At 42.0% G+C, this 22,083-nt stretch overlaps 1 protein-coding gene across 1 annotated transcript in view; it reads right to left on the bottom strand.

The window, feature by feature from the left end:
• Nucleotides 1-565: 565 nt before the first annotated feature.
• The window catches only part of arid5b (AT-rich interaction domain 5B), a 78,224-nt gene continuing 56,706 nt past the window's right edge, over nt 566-22,083 (bottom strand). Inside the window, exons 6-10 of the mRNA XM_069659165.1 lie at nt 20,778-21,057; nt 14,993-15,045; nt 13,886-13,983; nt 4,821-5,034; nt 566-4,629 (exon numbers count right to left, since the gene is read on the bottom strand). Of these exons, the coding sequence (XP_069515266.1) occupies nt 2,650-4,629; nt 4,821-5,034; nt 13,886-13,983; nt 14,993-15,045; nt 20,778-21,057 (2,625 nt within the window). The 3' untranslated portion in view covers nt 566-2,649. The remainder of the gene's footprint in view (nt 4,630-4,820; nt 5,035-13,885; nt 13,984-14,992; nt 15,046-20,777; nt 21,058-22,083) is intronic.

Genomic DNA, 22,083 nt, shown 5'->3' with positions numbered 1-22,083 from the left:
TCTTGCCCTAGTGCTGAATAATTTGTGTGTAGTGCAATGTGAAAAATACTGTAGTTATTTTTGTTTCTCAATAAGTGCAATTTTCCCTTCCTCACTCTAACTGTATTTTTTTTATTATCGCTGATCTGCAATAAAACGTCCTACATTCCACCCTGGTGAGGGCTGCTTTTCTTTTTGCTGAGCTTGAAAGTATTGCTGAATATTTTTCATGGTAAAGATTTACCAGGGGGTGGCAATAAAAGTCAAAGCAGAGCTCTTATTGTAGCCCAACACACATCCCAGAGAGATACATGCACGGGCACATTTCTCCACTGCAGCAAATACTGGAGAGGCTGCTCTGGCTGTGAGCCCAGAAGTAGCCTGTTGTGAAGATTAAGGCGGATGGAATCTCATAGCCAGATAATAGTATTACAATAATAAAACCCCATTCACACTGCATTTACTCTAAAAAAAAAGCATTACATTGAGTACACTGGTGTTAGATATCAGCGTACTCCGGCTATTTAAAGAAAACAAGCGAGGAAACGTGAATAGATAGTAAAATATTTTAATTAAATATACAGGAGGTCATATACAAAATGTCTTTATTTTTTTGTCTTGCTCGCCAGCTGGGTGATTGGTAAACAGATGGCTACTGTATCAAAAACACTTTCAGGATGCACATTAATGAAAACAAAAAAGTGAAACGACAACAAATAAAAAGAGTATCCTAATTCTTAAATCGTAGTGTTCGTTAAAATCTAACATGATCACGGTGACCTTGAAACAGAGCAAACAAGGGCACAGCTAGATTGTGTAACCGACTTTTATACTGTTTTTTTAATACTATTTACAGATTATAACAGTTTATATGATAACAACCACGCGGCACTATCTACAGTGTTATTTACACAGAAAATAAGACAAAGAGAGAGAGAGGGGTTGTCATGAATTGATCCCGTATGCATGTTCTGTACAGGAGCCGGCACTAATGCCAGTTTAACCTACACACAGCAATGTACAGTACTTAATCTGAAATTAATGTCTTTATCTAAGTATTCAGTAAAACTTTACACATCTTTTTTTCTTCTTTTGAAACACATGTTGAGTGTGTATGTCGAGTATCCTGGATTGCAATTATAGTGGTTGTAAAAAAAGCCAGAGCAGGTGTTCTTTCCACCTCGGGCTGTGGAGCATGGTGTGCATACTTTACGGAGTCTGGTACCTTTTCATCGCTGCTAAAAAAACACGTAGAAGACACATGCCCTGCGGATGACAGACACCAGACCTGTGTCAATATTAGCTATCGGTAAATCTTTTCAGGATCTTCTATAATCAACTGCCTGACACAGTTAAGCTTAAGTAAATAGTGAGCACAAATACTAACCATCAGGTTGAAGCATAGATGTTTTAAAAACCATAATTGTTGTGCCTTACCTATCAAGTCTGGTGTCTGATAGCCAAGTGTGCCATATTAGTTTGTATGAGTGTCTGTGCGCTGCGTTTCAGACAAGAGTGACAGTAATATTTGATATTCCTACCCTGCTACAGGAGATAAACCTTAACTGTAGTGCTAACTCTAATCCAAGACTGCAAAGGCACAGATATTTGCAAAGCAATAATATCCTAAGTGACAACATTCCTATTAAAATCATACAGTGAGTCTTTTCAGCGTGTTGAATAAAAGAGTCCGTTCATCTTAAAAAGCTTTTCAAGTCAAGAACAAAAAGATGAAATGCTGATTTTCTTGTGGTGAGCATTCCACAGCAGACGGCTGCTTCATTATGCTGGTCCTACAGACAAAAACAAGCTGCTACAGTCGACTCATCACAAAGGGCGTTTGGGTCAAACGAATTTAAAAGTATAAAATTAAAAACGGCTTTTGTCAACTCCGACGACAACAAAAAAAACATTCATGATTTGTCAACAGATTGGACATAAAAACTGCTTGTGTTGTGTGATCGGAACTGAGATACAATACAAACCTGAACAGAGTAAAAAGTGAGTCTACAGTACATCCGATTGTTACGATGAAACTAGTCCATGTTACGCAGCACCGCGGTGAGTGTCAATGTCTATTCAAAGGAGTCCAGGTGGATTCACTGTGGCACAAACAGGCAACAGCTTTCAGCGTGGAGACATGTAAACAGATGCAACACAACCGGCTGCCTAAAAGTGTAATAATGCGCTAAAACAGCTGTCGAAGATTACCTCTAGTTATATAAAGAATTTCATTTACGTTGTCATGTTACTTGTAGTGTTTTTAAGCAAAAAAGTTTAGCCCTCAGACGCAGTAAACAAATGGCTTTTCTCTGTTGCCCTCCACTTTTCACACGTCCAGAGCAACGACCTGACTCATGGTGACTGAGAGCGGCAAACTGATGTGTGAGCACAAACACATGAGCACTGTGCAAATAAGTATACGACGACACAAACGACAAAAAGATACAGTAAGTGGTGATAAAAATAAAGAACAGTGCAAAGTATATAAACAAATGCATACACAGATAAAAAAAAAGGAAATGGAATTATCAGTCTGTAATCAGTCAGAGGTTCATAATCAGTGTTTTCTTTCGACTGAGCCACGATCCCCGAGCGAGAGAGACAGAAAGAGATGCTGAAAAAGTCTCTGAGGATGAAGAAGAAGAGGGAGACATCCTCCTCTCTTCCTCACAGTCTGGTGCTGGGGTGTACCGAGGAGAGCTGAGGCGGAGGGAGGGTGGAGAGGGGGTACAGGTGGTGCAGCAGGTCTCCGTACAGCGCTGCCCCGCCCGGGTGCCTGTAGAAGTGGTGCGGGGAGGGGCTGGAGGCCAGCAGCTGCCTGTGGAGCATCATGGAGTGGAAAGCTAGCGGGGGCACGAGGGGGGAGACAGCTGACTGGCTCTTCAGGTACTGTAGACCCGGGTGCTGCTGCAGCCCGTCCGGCATTCCTGGTGACACCAGGCTGCCGTGTGGGTACATGCCGGGGTAGAAGGGGGAGGCGTGGTGCGGGGGGTAGGTGGTTGCGGGGTGGCCTTCGGGGAGGTGGTTGTTGAGGTGGACGCCGTGGGCCGGCTCGGCTGGTTTTAGCTCTTCGGGGTCGCTGCGTCGGATAGCACCTGCAGGATGGATCGGCGTCACCACACGGACTTTCCTCTCCGGGACTTCCTCGCTCTCAGGTTCCACTAAGCTCCTCTTACCGGGCCGGATGGGGCTGGTGAGGGAGGAGTCACTTGAAGCTTTCGGGCTGGGATACGACTGTGACGACGACTCTGCTGGGCTCTGTTTCGCAGGAGAGATGGTCATAGGAGGAACTCGGCACGCTTTAGGATGAGAATCCAAACCCTGGTGCATGATGGGATACGGGAGACTGCAGAAGGAGGGCTTGGAGAAGGAGGAGGATACCCTCTGAGAGAGAGGTTTGGAGATGGTGAAGTCTCTGGGCTCGTCATCCGCCTCTCTCCTCTCGCTGTGCGTTTGAGTCCGCTCGCTGTAGTGAGATCTGTAGGCCAGGCCCTCCTGCTCCAGCCCGCCGCAGACAAAGCCCCCGTTGCCTTCGCGCTCCCGGATGTAGTGCTCTCTCCGCTCTCCGTTGGGGAAGCCGGCCATCCTCTCCTGACTCAGGCAGCTCTCGGTTTGCCTGTACAGACTGTGGAGGTGGGGGGAGGAGTAACAGTCGGCCGCGTAGCTCCGGGATTGAGCGGCGGGACCCTGGAGGAGCGCGTCCCCGGCGTTCTCTACGCTGTCCTGGGCGTGGGTGCGGGTCAGATATGGCTGCCACGGGAGAGTGACTTGCGGCTGGAGGTGATGGCTCGTCCGGCAGCTGTAAGTCTCTGTAATCTCCCCTGCTGCGCTCCTCTCTGATTGGCCGCTGCTGGCTTGCTGGTGAGGCTTGCTGCTCTGGGCATGCTGGATGACTGACGGCCTAAATATGGGCGCAACCTCCGGGATGTTTCCCACAACCTCCTCCTCACCCTTTCTCTTATCTTTTTCCCTTTCAGATATATCAGAGAGGGAGGATGCGGCTGTGGGAGGCGGAGGAGACGTAAAGGAGAAAGGGTTGGACTCGCACACTTGGGAGAGGAGCTTCTTTTTGGCTAAAGGAGACATGACCCCCTGGCTGGCTTTGCAGTAGGCCGCCGTCTGGGTCGACTCCTTCTTAATGACGCCATAGTCTTCTTTCTCCGGGAAGGAATCTGTGCTCAAGTCTATACACTGTATCTCTGCCTGCTTACACATCGGTAACACCTTCCCCACTCTCCCACCGTGGCTTTCTAAAGAGTCTTTGACCCTGGAGGAGGGCTCGGGTAGAGCAACATGTCCGGGAGGTTTGTTCTGATCCCAGCGGTGAGGCAGGTATGGGTGTTTAGGAATGAAATGCCCTTCAGTTTGCTGTTCACAGGAGAGCTTCGCTTGCAGGGCCTCGCTGACTTGCATCCATTCAGGCTGGGGTCCGGCCCCTGTGTGGAGGAGGGGTAGACCAGCATGTGAGGCTCTGCAGTCTGGCTCTTTGGGGCGGTTTAAAGACGGCTGCTCCACTGCCAAGGACTCCTCTTTCTTCAGGGTGACATGTAACTCTTCTTCCTCTATTATGATTGGTTCGTCTCTCAGAGATACTTCCTGTTTTACGGCTGCAGACAGCTCATGATTCTCCGGTTTTTCGTTGGAGTCCTGCGTGGAGAAAAATGATAGCTGTTAAGGTTTCGCCAGGTAAAATAAATACGGTACATATATTTTCTTATCATTCGTCTTTTTCAAATGAAACATTAAGACTGAGGGTGAAGCGTAGATGAAAAAGCACCGTGAGATAAAAACACAATTGAATTTAGAGCTAAAAGGAATAACGATGAGTCAGCACTGACCTGCGATTGTTCTTGGCCTTTCACCGTCTCCCCTCTGTCCTTTTTACTCTCCAGCTTGAGATTGCCAGGGCCTTTCAACTTCTTGGCCCCCACTCCTTTGACTCCTTTGACTGCTGACACCTTCTCCTGGCAGCCCTCCTGCTTCCTGGGTTTGGTTAAGGGGAGGGGCTTGTCCGTCTCACCTTTGATGTGCCTCTCGTACGGGAGGAGGAGCCTGAGGGAGAATGCAGGCGAAGGAATGCAGATGAGTATGTGGTATGATCGTGTTACGTCATGTCGACTTGTAAGACACAATAACTTTAACATAAACAGAAATCATTTTTAACTATTTAAGATTGAGAAACTACACAGTTAAACTTCTAATGTGGGCAAAGAAAAACATTTTCCAAGCAAACATCATTGTTTTTTATCCGTCCATAAAACAGAAACCACTTTTGCTAACACCAAAAACAGAATGAGCTGCAGTGTAGCCACAGGCTCTCAGAGTATCAAATACCTTTCATTAAAACTCCCTCTTTTAGTACCTGGCAAGCATTAACAATCCTATTGTAATTAATCTTTGTTAGGGGAAATCCAGGTTCAAACTGGTGTTAGAGTACGTGTGTGTGTGGGAATGTGGAAAACCAGTTATCTCCTGCTGAGACAGATCACATTTGGTATTAGTTAAGCCACGAGAGAGAAGAGTGTGTGTGTGTGCGTGTTGTGTTTATGGGTGTGTAATGCTAATGTGGCTGGAATGAAAACCAGGGAAATGTCTGGAAGAATTGGAATCTAATTATTTAAAAGAATATATTCATTAATACACGTGTAATTAATCACAGAAGCCCCTTAAAAGTGGTTTTAACAGAATCCATTTGACATGATTTAATGCGAATAGCTGCATAAGCTCGTATTTAATTAAGTCCACACAAAGTGACTCGAAACATTCTGCAGAAAAAACATTAAACTATTCTTGACTTGTGTTATTTCTGTTCTGAAAACTTCCCAAGTCGTTTTTTTTCCCTCATCTGATGTCATAACTAATGGGAACATTAAGCTCTGGGTAACATAACAATACCCATGTGTAAAATAATGACATAAAGGAACCAGCGAGGGAAACTTTTAGACTTTTATTGCTCCGAAAAAGAAAATGGAAATTGGCACTAAACCAGAAATAAGGAACATTGTGGAAGAGGAAACCAGGACAACTGAGAAACTACAACACTCCAAACTTCAATGAGCTCTTCTGAAAACCTCGCCAGCTCCTCTGTCAGGTTTTTTTTTTTACAATAACAATCCATAAAAGCCAGACAGAAACATGACTTTCTCAGTCATGTGAAAAAAGCAGGCCTTCTCGTGTAACGACAAGAGACGGTTGCAGTATTCCTTTTAAGGGACATGGCGGTAAAACAAACAATGAATCAAGAGCCGTTTCGCCTCCTCTTCAAAAGGGAAGAGAAAAAAAAAGCCTCGGAGAGTTCAAGAGGCTCTGTGGGATTTTTTGTTATTTTTCCTCTGAACAAAAGTGCTGGCAGGGAAAGCGGTGAAACTACATTTCATACAGCTGGTCTGGCACCCGGCCCCAGGCCAAGAAAGGAAATGTACTATTAAATGTGACTTATTGGAAAGAGGGAGAGCAAAGGGGTTGTGAAAGAGAAGAGGGGAGGGAGAGAGAGCGAGAGGAGAAAGAAAGAGAGGGAGCGAAAGAGGGGATAATGACATGTTAATGAAGAGGAAAAATGAGTCTGGATGAAGAAACCTTGAATACAGAGATAAAAATATGCATCCTTTTTAACTTTAAAATAGCAGCACTGTTATTTATTACAAATAGAGCAGCAGTTCTCAGGCTGTCTATAATTATTCATCATTTTATGCATAGAAAACGCAGCTAGATTAAATGTTTCACTGTTAAAACAGTGTGGATTCAATTTCTCCAGGCTAATAAATGTGTATTCAACATGTGCAGTCATTCCATTAGTGATCAAAGCGCTGGAAAAGTGGCATACACACACACACACACACACACACACAGTATACCAGGGTGCACTGCTGACTATCACAATGATCTGTGGGAAAGAGACGGCTGCCTTGGCCTGGGTCAGCTTTATGGAATGTCAATATGGGGTGGAGGGGTGGGGGCGGGTGGGTGTCGCAGGGCCCGGATAATGTAAGAGCCGAGCCCGGGAAATTACTGGAGCCTTAAATAGTTCCAAATGGAAAGACTGAGATGCTACGTGGGCGAAGAACAGTCGAAAAATCAGCCACAGGAAGTTCACTTCATTGTTGGGAATATTTGCTTTGTTATGCTTGAAAAATAAAAGATGATTTACCAAAAGCGAAGCCTAGAAAACTTTTCTGTCTATAAGTAGCGGCCTTTATTTCCAAGATATACACATTTGTTTTTATATTCAGAAACGGCTGAACAAGCACAGACGGTTTAGACGACAGAGCGCTCACTCCTTGTTCCATTTTTACATCAATGTTTCAAAGAAGTGTGAAGCCCTCAGTGTGAATCACAACAGTAATTTCAAGCACTATATATATATATATATATCTTAGTCATGATCATGTGATATAGAACTCATAATACAATACCACTTATATAAGTAGCAATTTCCTCCAAGGAAGGGGAAGGGTTGATCTTGGCAGGCTCTGCACTAGCTGAAAGGCAGCCAGGTGTAGTTCATAATTAAGGCCACTAGGGGGCGTGTGTTGCACTGAGAAATTCCAGGAAAGAATTTCATTAAGGCGGGAGGAGAGAGGCAACATTTTTTATGAGGTCAATAAATACTTAACTTCCTCTCATGCCAATTTATCAGCCGGCTTTTGTTTAAGCAGCCGTTTTTCCATGTTGATAACAAGCAGCTAAAATATGCAGAGAGGAGATTAGACGTTGAATAGGCGCAGAGAGAAGATGACTCATGTAATTAAGATGAAAATACGACTGCATATATACATATAATTCTTTATATTCCACCGATCTGTCTTCAGTTAGATCAATAACAGAGTAAAAACAGCACATCAAACCACAAATGTCTACTAAGCATGTCTGTGCCTTTGAAATAATGGATTGCGCACAAAGCACCTCCTCCTAAAAAACACAACTTGGCAAAAACAAGGTGACTTTACCAGCAATGTGCTGCTCTCATCTGAGTTTTGTGTTACAGGAACAAGCCGTGTGCTAGAATCCAAGAAATGCCTAAGTCACCAAATAAGTGGAAAAAGCCTGCGGGCTGTTCCATTTCAACAGCTTCCCTCCCATCCGAGCAGAAATTAATTTAAACTGGTGTTGTGTTAAGATCACAAGAGCCTCTTCGTGTGTTAAAAAAAAAAAAGGGGGAAAAGAAACTATTTAAAGAGCTGGTGGACAAGCCCCGGGGGCTGTAGAAAGATTCAGAGGAGAGAAAATGACTTACTTTTTACAAGCCTGCCAGGAGAAGAGAATAAAATTAAAAAGATAAAATCAAATCTTTATCAAATCTAAATGCTGATGATTAAGCACAATCACAGCGATGAGGATAAAACAATAGCTGCTGCAGAGAAAGAGGGAGACAAGATGCCAGCAGACGGATAAACAGACATTGTAGCTGGTCCCTCTGCTTTGGATTCATGCCTCAAAGCCCCTCTTTTGTCTGGAAGCCAAACCACTTGAGGTGACCCTCATTCATGCAGTTAAAACAGGAGGGCAGCAAAGGAATGTATGAAAAACTTAAGTCCTTTGTCAAGTCTGAAAATACCAGATTTAAAATGACCTCTACTGTTCCCCCGGGGTTTGCTCTCATTAGCTGCTGCTGCAGCTCGCAGTAAATGTTCGCCATAGCAGGTGTGAGCCAAGAGAGCAAACTGTTTAAAATAAATGTGTAATACTCTGCTTAAAGAAACATTCAAGTGTTAACACCCATAAATATATAGCATATGTTCCCTCATGCTGCCCTGCAGTGGACCCAAATCTCTGCTAGAATGTCATTAATTTAATTTGCTACACTGAACTAGTTATTAATCTCAGCGGACTTGAATAGATTCTCATACACTCAATTGGCTGTCACACGTCAGTGCCGTAATTTGTGATTTCTCGTCGCCACCGGGGGGAGAGGAACCTTGGACCTTTGATTAAATCCCACGCATAAAGAAATGACCCAATGTTGTGATTTGTTAGAGGGCTGCAGCAAAAGGAGTTTTTTTTTTTATCACTGAAAGCTCAATGAAGCGTTTTGTCTCGGGGAAACCATCTCGCTCTCTGAGGTTAAAATAGCCGCCTGCTATTTTAGTGTAAAGAACAAGCAGCTCTTTGGCTGCGTTCCCACTCAAGCTGAAGTCCAGATTGAGCACAAGAGTGGAGGATACACACAGAATTTGGCCGTGCTTTTGATGCGGACAACATGTTGAGACATTGTTTATGGTGCCTTTAAGTAATGTTGACAGACGCCATGTCCTCTGCCATTTTCTGTCCCAGTATATTAGGAACATTAAACCATTTATGCTTATTAAAATGTGTCCTTTTTTTCCTTCTTCCTGCATCACCAGGGTTTTAAAGCAGGGAGGACATGAAGGTGATACTTCCTCTATAGCACCTCTTATTGTAATAGCTTGAAACTTGAGAACAGAGTGACTAAAATCTGTTCGAGCTAAAGTATGAGACAAGGCAAGCTTAAGTGTAATGCGCCACATTTCATGTTTCTGCAATACATCAAGGACAATGCAGAGAGATGCTGACGGGTGCAGGATACAGAGCATCCAGCAGAATAAAATTAAAAAACAATCCCCTCTCCATCGTCTCTTCTAAAATCGGACTCTATTCTATTAAAATTCTGTGTGTGTGGACCGGCTCAAGGTTTCCTAATAATTATGAGCAACAAATGTATTTTTATATCTGGAGAGCAGCTTTGGTGGATGCGGAGGAACATCGATTCCAGGAGGAATGAATAAAGGCTGAATCAATAAAACATCTAGTCGACTAAAATTGGAACAGGCGCGCATCTGTCTTAAAAGAAACACATATCTGCATGATGTGAACTGGAGAATACTTCACAGGCCTCAGTGCATCTGGCAAACATCTAATACTTTCAAGAAGAAATGATCCAATCCACAAAAACAAACAAAAAAAACATCATCTGTGTTGTCTGCCCAAAACCTCTGAGTTTTTTTAAATAGCAAATTATTCTAAATAGCTTCTCTGTTGCCATGGATACCCCCCCTCCTCCCCTCCCGTCCCAATGCCAACCCCGTTGTGCAATTACATTAGAGTGCCAAAGCATGGTGAGGTATTAAAAATCAGTAAATGAACAGAGATAGTGAAATGTGATGTTTCTGTAACAAGAGATCACGTAGGAAAGCAGGAAGATTAAATATGTAGGAGCTGTTAAAAGGCGCTGACCTGTATAATGAAAGAAACAGCATGAAGTGCAAGGCAGGGGAGTGGGAGAGAAGGAGGGGTGGAGGGGAGGGGGGGGGGGGGACATAGAGAAAATGGCACAGCACAGAAGCAAAAGGCAGTCTATTTCAAGGTTATTGATGCCATCTTTTTCATGACCTCATTTTTAATTCAGAGCGCTGGGCCCTGACAGCTAATCTCGGGAAACGGTTTAAATAAATATCATTAAAGCTTCCCCGTAGCTGCAGCGAGCGGCAGACCTTGGCTTGGACGTCTCTGCATTGATTTTTCTCGGCGCACTAATGAACGGCGCTCTGCCACTAAAAAACAGTAACTTTGAAAATGACAATTAGCCGAGGTTATCTCCTGTTCAATTCCTGCTATGTAACTCCATTACTCGCAGTGATTACTACCTGCTCCTGGACGGCATAAATACAGTGATTATGCCCCCGGCTCCATCTTTCACAATAACATCTCCTGGGAAACCATTTCACATGATTTGACCATTGGGGCTATAAAGGGATAATGTGTATAATTTAAAATGAGGGCTGAATGCTTGTGGATATTCACTGACTTTAACACAAATAACACAAAGACAGCCTCGAATATCCACTTAATTTAAAGCAATTACGTCCTGAAATATTATTTCCATTCTTGCGAGCTCGAGACTTTTTATTCCCAGCCCTCCTCCGCTGAGACAAATCAGAAGTGATCCTTCTGAGAGGAGAGGAAAACGTAAGTGCTGTTCCAGTTTGTACACTGTACATTCTTCCACGTGAATTATATTTCTGTAGCACATTGACTAATGATTAAAGGTGGAAACAAAGACGCCTCTGGGGAACAAACACACACTTCAGCGAGCCCACAAACAGCCTCATTCATCATGCGGAGAGAATGGCCGTGTTTGCTGAGTTAATACAATGAAGCTAATTGCCCTCCAAGCAGCCCAAACACAGAGGCTCAGCTAAAATTATTCCCCTGAATGGAAACTTGCTCGGCTTCAGCTGATCTCTCTCTCTCTCTCTCTCTCTCTCTCTCTCTCACACACACACATGCCCCATCACCCCCACCCCTCCAGATTTACACCTTCCCTCTCTGTCAGCCTGATATTCACTGCAGTGTGTGGATATTATTGCTTTGTATTGATTCAGCATTATTTTCTCTCAGCTGCTTCTCGGTGGCTGGAGCAGGAAAGGCCAGCGCAGCAGCAGTCACACCTCAGCGCTTCCCACACGCTCTCGTCCCACCCCAGCCTGCCTTCCTACGACCATATTTATGCTCTATAAACCGATGAACAGTGTAGCTTTTCAGATCAGGCTTCAAAGAAATTCCGAGCAGAGACGTACTGATTTTAAAGCGAGATAAAAAAGTCACAAAACAAGCATCAAAGACATATTCTGTCGTCAATAAAAAAGCTATGTAGCCAGCATTATCTCTGACGCTCTGTTTTGAAAGTCAAATCTGTTATCAGTATAAATATGGAACTCCTCCTTAAAGCAAGCATTTGTTTAACCTCCGGGACACTGAAAGCTCCCCCATGCAAACATTTAGATTGTCAACTTGTGTACAAAAACAACACCGGACAATAAACTCTCTCTTACACCTCTGGTTTCGCAAATTTCCCGGAAAAGCCTCTCCGGCCCCCGTGCATGCGTTTGCAAATTCGCTTACATCATGCAGGCTTGACACAAAATGAGGCTGCCCGGTACTGCTGGATTACCGACTAAGGTGTGATTGTGTATGGGTGTGTGTCTGAAGCAGCTGGAGGGATGTGGAGAGGGTCGGCGGCCTCATGAGCGACCAGTTATCTCTTTCTGGGAAGATCGTATTTGGCATTTGTTTAACCTTGGGAAAGTGTGCGTGCTTGTGTGTCTATATAATACCCTCACAGCTCCCTCAGGGTGAGATCTGTATGCTTGCTTTGGTTTGGTAATACCATCCGACTGATTGTACAATGTGAGTTCAAAAAGCTGAAGTATCTTACTCTATGATAAGGTAAATACAATAAACAAGTGTTAGCATTTTGTCTTGCATGCAGTTCTCTGTGCTTGCAATGCATATATGGTGTATAGAGTAGTTAATGTATATGTGTGTCTGTGTAGGTCAGTTAATAATTCAAAACTTTGCTGTCGTTTACAGCTTTTAAGTCCTCTTTGGCTTGTAAAGCAGCATAGTTGAAGTTTACCGTTTGATCGGTTCCAAATTGCGACACAAAAACTGTAAAAGTCGTTGTATAAGTCCCAATTTTAATACTTTACTTCGATATCTGTGTTAAGTGGTGATGTCACATCTCCGAATTAAACTGTTTCCGGGTCCAAGCCGCTACAACCATAGACTGTATGGATGACGTCACACCTTCCATAAAAGTGAAGCCAAGTGAAGTGACGCCCCCTGCTGACTTGCTGCAGTATAGGTCATAAAGCCCGCCTCCTCCATGTTAACAAATGACAAGGAGTCAAACTATAAATGCATCAAAATACACGCCAAATAAATGTTTCTCAAACATGGTTTCTGTCATTATAACTAGTTCTTATCATGCTGATTTACGTCCAAGTGTTCATTTTTCTGACAAGTTTAGTTTTAATTGTTTATCTGATGCTGTCAAAATGCTGATTGACAGCTCTGTCGACAAAACGGCTCCTGCAGCCGATCAGTTCCGGGTTAGCAGAGTAGAGGAGGAACGGCGAGAGGAGACGTAAATAAAACACTCACTACAGTCATTGAAGTTTACATATCTGTGAACGTCTGCTTCAGACCAACACAAGAAGCTATTCTGCTGTTAAACACGAGGCGAGCGGGATCCTTGCTGGTGTTTTTCAGTAAGTTAAGTGTGTGTTTTGGTTAGCGGAAGTGGCTACGGCAGCTTCACCTGTCGATCTCTACTGCGCAGCTCTGGCTCCAAATGACGTAACCATCGCAAGATGCCAGGGCCTGTGATGGGGGCTATTTTGGCTTCAATTTCGTACAATAAGAGCAGATGGAGATGTGTCGTCCACCTATATATACAGTCACTGGCTACAACGTCTCTTATTTACAATATGCCGCAGGGCTGTTTTGTGTTTTCCTCGCTGCTTTAAGAGAGCAAAACTCACTTGAGTGTTGCGAACGCTTCGTCACGGACATGTACCGTCATGATCGCCATTGCAGCCGCCACCTACAGAACAATCAACATCACTGTAGGCTTCCAGCTACCGCTAGCTACAACACCGCTAGCTAGCAGGATTGCAAATGTGACATGGTGAAAACAGATGGTAGGCTGTAATTTGTGTTAGTAATTTGTTTCACATAAAAATGAATTGAAATAGTGTTTAAATAACTTGCATACACGTTTTTATTTTAAAAATAGCTATAGAAAACCTTTTGTGCTCTGGGATATCCCCCAAAACAGACTGCGTCTTATATTCCAGGGCGTCTTATATTCCTGATTTTACAGTAATCATGATGAGTGATGCGTTGCATACTACCCCACTGTTTCAATAGCCCTATTCTTCATGTATGTGTAAGTGCACCGACTTCCCCTGAATGAGATCAATATTTGTCTTGTAGTGTCCTGATGTTATGAATAAAGCATTGTGCAATCCTATTTGATGCAGCTGTGTGTGTGTGTGTGTGTGTGTGGGGGGAGAGTTTATTCACTTCGGGCGATGCAAACTGTTCCATGTGTGCATGCATAGCAATAACATGTCATATGTAACTGCCATCCATAATAACTCACCTCTCGTAGTGTCTGCGTGTACACGTGGCCGCGCTTGTGCTGCTGGGGTTCCCGCCCAATTCATCATACACATGCTTCCACTGTCTGCGGACTGTGATCTAGAGGAGACAAAGAGGAAAAAGACAAAGAGAGAAAGACACAGAGACAATGAGATTAATGTAGAGTTGGGGGAAATTAAAGAAACATGAGGGGAAGAAAGAATATGAAAAAGAAAAACATGAGGAGTTGACATCATTTTGAGGTCTCGGGGAGTTACTGAGTCATGATGTTCCAGTTATTGAATCCTCAACACTCAATTCTCTAACATAATAAGCTCTGTTAACATCATGCAGTCAGTTGTTCCTGCTATAACCCCTTATCCCATAACTGATGACAGGCTACAACACAAAACACGAAACTGCAGGCCGCCGCCGAGCTAACAAAGCCCGGGCATGAAATGTGAGATAATCAGCTGCAGATATGAAGGGTTTTAAAAGGGATATGAGCCCCGATTATATGAGCTGTATCCTGTTTATGGTCTGGTCTGGCTGTCTGTTTGGATGACATTATACAGGCGAACTAATGAAGAAACAGGCGTGAGCAATACACTTTGACGACTTAACATCAAACAACGACTTCATTTGGAAACAGTCGCACGTGAATCGTGAATGAATAATCGTCAGGTAAGGCTGCCAAGTTAAATGCCTCATACCTACACACTCAGTTCTTGTGTACGTGCGTGCATGCAGTATATTTGGGTATACATGGGAGTTTCACTTCATCACCAACATGGGAAAAAATGAGCGATTTGACCAATTTCCGTCTGACTAGTGCAGAGCAGGGGAACATGTGTTTTCCACTCGAAGGGGGTTTTCAAACAACGGCATCATTTTTGCTAAATGTGGCTCTGAGCGAGACTTTCTTCTTGGGAAAATAGTGACTGACCTCAAGGGGCAAAAGGAGGGCAGAAAGAGAGAAAGAGAGAGGGAGGAAAGAAGGGAGGTAGGTAGCAAGGGAGGAACGGATGACAGAGAAAAAGAGAAAGAGAAAGCAGGGAAAGACAGAAGAAAGAAGGGAGGGACTTTCACGAGAGAGTAGGAATATATTGCCACATATGTGAATACTTACCAGCTCATATCCTCCGAGTTTCTGAGCAGCTTGAAACATGGTCCAAAGGTTGACTGTGGGAGACAGAAGACAAACAAGGCAGTCAGGAACTCTGGGAAAGGACTTGAGCTGAAACACATCACGTCATATACAGTCATTACACCAGAGAGCCGAGATAAATATGGTACTGGAGGAAGTATTTAGACCCTGTTGTTAAAGCACCAAAATGTAACAATACTCCATCACGCTTTAAAGCCCTGCTGTGAGGATTAACAGCAAAATGTACTTCAATATGAAAAGTTTAAAAGCTCATTAGTTTCATTATTATGTATAAGATTAGATTATTAGTCCTGTTACATCAACATGTAAGCATTGTTTGTATGTGAAACTCTATACTGTCTATAGTTTCATCTACAACAATGCGCCTTGTTTGTAACCCAGTTTGGTCTACAGAGTACAAAATTACTATAGATGTCTAAAAATGATAAGCTCCAACTTTTTAGGGTCCATTTTATTGTAAATATCTGTACAATAAAATGTTTAGTGTCAGACAACACAGTGCCAAAGTGCAAAGTGTATATAGATATACGTATACAGAGACGCATGAATGTACAGAATTAAGAAAAAACCCTAAAAATAATGTACAAAAGTACATGTGAAGTAGCAGTGATGCGATAAATAAGTACTGCAACTACGATCTATAATACATAGATATATAGATATATGATAGAAAGATATTTATTGTTTTGTATATTTATTTTATGTATGTATTTATGTATATATATATAAAATAGATATATATACACATAGAAAGACAGACGGACAGACATTTTATAGAGATAGATAGATGTATAGATAGATAGAGATAGTAGACAAATAGATGTTTAATATATATAGAGATAGATGTATAGATATACAGATGTAAAGATAGATGTGTAGATAGATATAGATAGTAGAAAGATAGATGTATAATATAGAGAGATAGATGTATAGATAGAGATAGATATAGATAGACAGATGTATAGATAGATAGATAGATAGATAGATGTGTAGATGTATAGATAGATAGAGATAGTAGAAAGATAGATGTTTAATACAGAGAGATAGATGTATAGATATAGATAGACAGATGTATTGATGTATATATAGACAGACAGACAGGTCAATAGACAGAGTTTGATCGATTGATGAATCTAACAGTGGTATTTGTATTTTTGGAACATCTCAAAGGAATACGGTGATTATATATTCCTGCACTGGCACAATGAAAACAGCTTTTTATCACTTCCACACAAAGCAGCGCTGCTCTTCAGCTGAAAGGATGCAAATGAATATTGAATACTTGTACAATCACGTCTGTGTGATAAAATACAGCATATGCTTCATCCTGACAAAAAGATTTGTTAACCCTCCGCTGCAGCCTGCAGGTATGAATGAAAACCATTACAAGCATCAAACGCTTGGCAATATGCTCAAACTTCTGTTTGAACTAATGCAAATTCATTTGCATTGATTTCCCCATGCAAATACCGCATGACAGGCCATATCAAAATACAAGTCTTGTGTAACATTTTCCTAAAAATAGCCGCATGAGCTTTCAGAAAGGCTTCAAACGGCTGTCTGTCTTTGAAAGAAAATATTTCCTGCAAACAAAGAAGCACAGGTTCATTGGGGGACTTTTTTATGCCAATGACATTTGTATTTGCTTTCTGTAACATCATTGTTTAACATTTTTATATGAAGGCCTATAAATAAGAAAAGGAGGCCTCGCCTGGGGAGAAATCCATCAAAATTCAATCTGTGCGTACACAAAGCCTTGCATTTGTCAAAATGACATTTTCCTATCTCCGCATTTGACAGCATTGATTTTTTCCTTCCCTCCTCTCTGCGACCGTTGTCAATGCACGGGTGGAATAACAAAGGGAGCTGGGTAGGTTTTTCTGTTTGAACTGAGCACTCCGGCGTATTGTGCTTTCTGACTGAAACAGAAAGATGGTCTATTTAACTAGCTTGTTATGCATCGACTGTAATTACCACAATAGCACGCAGGACTGGGAGGGAGCAGAACAGATAAAGGAAATGAGCGAACATGCCTTTTCTTAGATGTCTTGTCATTAGCAATTTCTTTTCTTAATTCCCCTCTATTTGGCAGGGGCAATTATCACTGAGATAAGGATGACAAAACAGGAACACAATGCAGCCTCAATGACACACCGATGGCACGGCAATTAGACAACCAGGCTGAAAGAGGGAGACAAATTGGAACTGATGTTCACAATCACATGCTGATGCCCGAGCAGTGAAGCACACACGCGTCTGAAACACACACACACACGCAAACACACACAGTTACCAGTTAATCTTGCACATCAAGGGCATTCAGAATATACAATGTAACCACAACTACTCCTAGTTTATTCCTCCTGAATCCACTTTCGCTCATTTCTCTCAACGCCTCGCCTGCACCCGTACGACTTCAATGGCAGCAGCTGTAGAGCAAAGTCAATATTAACCAAGTGATAAAAAATAGAAGGACAGCAACTCGCATGAATAAGCTGCAGCAGAGAACTGTTTTCTTCTCCCACTGTACTGTAACAGTCAACTATTTTCATTTCATTTCCTGTGATTCAGGCTCTTGTGTGCGTTCAGCTGCTCTGAATGGTTTACGGAGGTAATTTAAAGACACATTTTCCCTTCTTTAAGAGAAGTAGTCAAGGAGTTTTCAATGGAGCTATTTGGAGGTGTTTTATATAACATGTATGAAAAAAGAAGTGTAATGTATTACATTAAGTTGATCAATAGAAATAGTATGCAGCTGTTTTATAATGAAACATTTTAATTAAGCAGGTATAGTGAGAAACATCCTCTGGGTCCAACTTTAGTGTGAAAATGTTTTGTTTTCATCTGTTTAAGATCATTTTACTGAATATCTTCAAGGTTTTAACTACTCACCTCAGACCAAGAGCTGTAATGAGCACTTTTTAACTATTTCTTATATTTCATATACTACACCATGGCAGATTAATTGCTACTCTTCAGTGGTGTGCCCACAATCTTTGACTGTGGTCGCCAAAGTGGTGTACTGAAGTATGCAGAGGTGGCATGCACACATGCACATGCACGCCTGCAATGCATCAATTGGCAATGAGTGTCTCCATTATGTATTACTTATTAAACTGCCACACTACTATAGCTTCAGTTCTTATCAATGTATTTACTTTCTATGATCTACAGATATATAGAACTACCTTAAAACAGAACCACTAAGAAGTTGTACCTCCAAAAAAAGGCTTCATATGAATACATACGAAAAATACAGTTATGCTATAAAGTACAACCAAAAATAAAATAAATAATATTAAACGGAAAAAATATAATATGGACAAAATTGTATCAAACTTCACATCTAAAATACAACAAAAACCAACCAAACAGATCCCACCTCTGACCAAGCAAGTAGCCATAATCATAGTTTGGGATAATGTGATGGCACCTGGAGGCGGCCAATCAGATTTAAGGTGGCCCTTAAACCACTCCCTGGGTACATCCCTGCTAGTGACAATAATAAAGTAACTGTTTAAGTCTATTTTTAGGCAAATGTTACAATATTTCTCTGCTTTCAGCTGCTTAACTGTTGTGATTAGTTACATTTCATCACAGTAAACTGAGTATGTGTTATTATTACAGACATGGAGTTAAGAGGCTCATTGGTCTCACATCAGCACCTTTGCTCCAACATGTTTAATGCATACAAACCCTGGAGTGAAATATAAATTCAGCATGAGAGTGAGGAGGGCGAAGAAGTGGGAACTGTGTTAAACCAACAAAATTAATATTAGCGGGATTAAAATATGTTACGAGCCACTGGAGGTGAATGCAGATCGACTGTATTTTAGTGCTTCGTGTTTCTCTGCTGGGCCGTTGAAAGATACAGTCCTAAAAAAACAGGTAAGACTGCACAGCGGGGGGATGAGTTTACTCTGGGGTCCATGTTCAGATTGAGACGGGTTTCTGAGGCCCAGCCAACAAAGCATGGGTAAGTCTGGTAAATCATTCAACCATCTGTTGCTTTGTTAAACTCCAGAGGACTCCATAAAAAGATTATTACTCAAACGCAACTAAAATAACATAATTTCAATTTCCATTGCGGGAAAGCGAGCTCTTTGATCTTTTAATGCATTTGTAGCGAGTTTAAAGGAATAATATGAAAACGGTGCCTGATTACATCTAAGGGTTTGTTGTATTAATTATGAAGTGTTTTTCCTTTTTTTCCCCTCCTCTTTACATGTGCTGATGTGTGCTCGCTGCCAAGGACGAAGTTTAAACAGCATGATTTCACCATTTAATGAGGGCCTTGCTTATGATGTGTCTGGTTTTGAGATTCAAAGCATGTACTGTATGTAAAACAGTTGGCGCGTGGACCTCGACTTCATTCTGAGCTCAAACCGAGAAATGCCAACTAAAACTAAAAGCATGTCGGGTATGTAATTCTCCCTTCGTCTTCCTCTCTCTATCTCCCTCAACCACAATGACCTATTTAAGCAACAACATGTCGGCAGTCAAGATGACAGGATTGTCAAAATACCGCGGTGAGGTTAGCAGAACGAGGCGACCACAGCTTACCTTCATGTAATAGTTTAGAGTAATGACTTTTTACTGTGCTATAAACTGTCACTGTTAAAGTCAACAGACATCTCTCTCCCTCTCCTGCCTCTCATTAATTTGCTGATGTTGTCGCGCTGATGTGAGCGGCTAAATCTTTCTTGGCTCGTTCGACATGAATGCAAATGTGATTTCCTTCCTCGAATAAAGAGTGAGAGAAAGAAAAGCAGATTTGAAAACCACAGTTTGAGATGAGTGCCCACGTTCTCATGTGTCTTACCTCGAGATCAAACGCATAAAACAAACGCACTTCTCCAGTTTCAAGAGACCAGAGCGCGCCCTTTATGATGTTTACGTGCATGTTTCTCCTCTCTGTTCTCTGCACACCTAGTGCAAGCTAAGCATCCGACCTATATTAGAAATCTTTCATCTCGGGCAGACGTGTTTCCCATACATGTGAAGTTCTTTTTTGCTCTGTTAGAGGACGTTCTTGGCCTTCACAGGAAACCCCTTTGACAAGTGTGAGAAGATATTCTTTCCTCATATAAAAGCCAGCCAAAATGTGGTGTGACAGGGAGCCTCCAGAGCCTTTTACTAACCGCTGGATGTGATTTTTCTCAGCATACACAATTATTGCTTTAGTTTATTATTACCACAGATTGAAAGTGTGCTTTTTTACAGTTTAACAGCAGAGTAATTTAGAGATTTCGGGCATAATGCCTGCAGCAGTTGGCAGCCGCCTCCACTTCTTCCCCTAAAGCTCTCATATTGTGGAGAGTTAGGACAAAGTCTGCCCTTGACTTGACTGAAAAGCAGCTACTGGTTTCCTCGTGTGATCACAACGGGGGGGCACTATAGATAACATGTGGTTAGAGTTGCTGATTAAAATCCACACTGGGTTTTTCCCTGTGTGGATTTTAATGACTTACAGAGTGCAGTTTCACTTTTGATATCTTAACTCTAATTTGAAACATACACTTATACAAATTTTTTTTTCTTTCCAAGCACAAGAAGTTTCGGGGTTTAGATGATTTTTCTTAATGTAGGGAAATTCTGAATAGGTGTTGGCACTTTCAGCCTCATTTTATCACCAAAATAACCGAGTAAAATGTATCCACACAAACTTTACTACATCTCCATTGAGTCTTTTCCATTGTTTAAACATTGCCAGTGAGGGAATAAGAGGAGAAGTTGTCCTACTCACTCTGTTTGAAGCCGAGGAAGGGGATCCTCTCTATGGGCGTGTCTCTTTCTTTCATGTACTTGTAGAGCTCCACTAAGAAAGCCTGCTCCTCCGCTCGGCTCTCCTCTGATGTTTCCTCATCTTTCTTCTCCTCCTTCTCGTTCCTCTCCTCCTTTTCCTTTTCCCTATCCTTCCCTCGCTCCTTCTCCTCTGCTGAGGATTTCCTGCTGAGGCCGTTGGCCTTGTGTTTGGCAGAAGAGGTTATTTTCCCGTTGGGTACCGTTTTACAGCTGGGTTTGACCTGCGGAGACAGAATATCAGAGGATTTAACTTTGAATGAATATATCCTTAATTATTCAAATTTGGATGAAATGGGTTTGGGTTCGAGCACAAACAAACATCCTTACAGGCCACAGAGGCAGCCTCTCATTGATTATCAATGCAGCAGCTTTTCTTGTCATCACAGATTAGGCACAGATTAGTTTGACTCCAGCTACGAGAGAGAATTGCTAATATTGATCCAACTGTCCAAGGTCATATGAATAACAGCCGTGGACGGGCTTTTAAGGTGGAGATTTCCTTCACTTTGAATATCACAACCAATGTCAGATGGGGGCTCGGTAAAAAAGGATTACTGTAAAATACAGAATCAATGACACAAAGTCTGTTTAGCCGAAAATCATTCAGCAAATGCATGAAAACATCTGCCAACAGGATGTGATGATTTTACTTGTTTCTAGTACAAATAAGGCTTTCATTTCCCCAATCAACTGACATGATTCTGTTTGTAGTCGAGTTATTCTCCTTCTATGTTCACAATGCTGCCTCCTGTTTTTGGGAAATACAGTGGAAGAATACATGTAAACATCTTGTTCCACTGTGGGATCATGTTGCACTTGTTTAAATTACTATGAAGTGGTTTGAGGAGGAGAAAAGACTCGCAGACAAACAGAGTGCTGATTTACAAGTGCGCTGTCATGACTCATCCATCACAGAAGAAATGAGTCCGATGGAAACAAATTATATTGTTTGAAAGACGGAAATATTGATCAATAATCGGAAAAATAATCTACTAATATTTTGATAATCAATTAATTTGTCATTTTCAAAGTAAAAAGTTTCTAGCTGTTTTTTTTTGTGGGGATCTTATGATAATAATACTGATTATTTTTGCTCAAACAAAACAGGCAACTTCATGACTTTGCCTTTGGGCTTCAGGAAACTGCATGCAACATTTTTCCACTTTTTATCAAGTAAATGATTTGCGGATTCATCGGTAATAAAAGTAGTCGTTGCAGACCTTTAAATGTTCCACTTGTTAAAAAAG

Source organism: Semicossyphus pulcher, unplaced genomic scaffold (assembly GCF_022749685.1).
Source record: "Semicossyphus pulcher isolate SPU_LCO1_2020_fin unplaced genomic scaffold, fSemPul1.0.p SCAF_12, whole genome shotgun sequence".
NCBI classification, from domain to species: Eukaryota; Metazoa; Chordata; class Actinopteri; order Labriformes; family Labridae; genus Semicossyphus; species Semicossyphus pulcher.
This window is presented reverse-complemented; position numbering and strand designations above follow the sequence as displayed.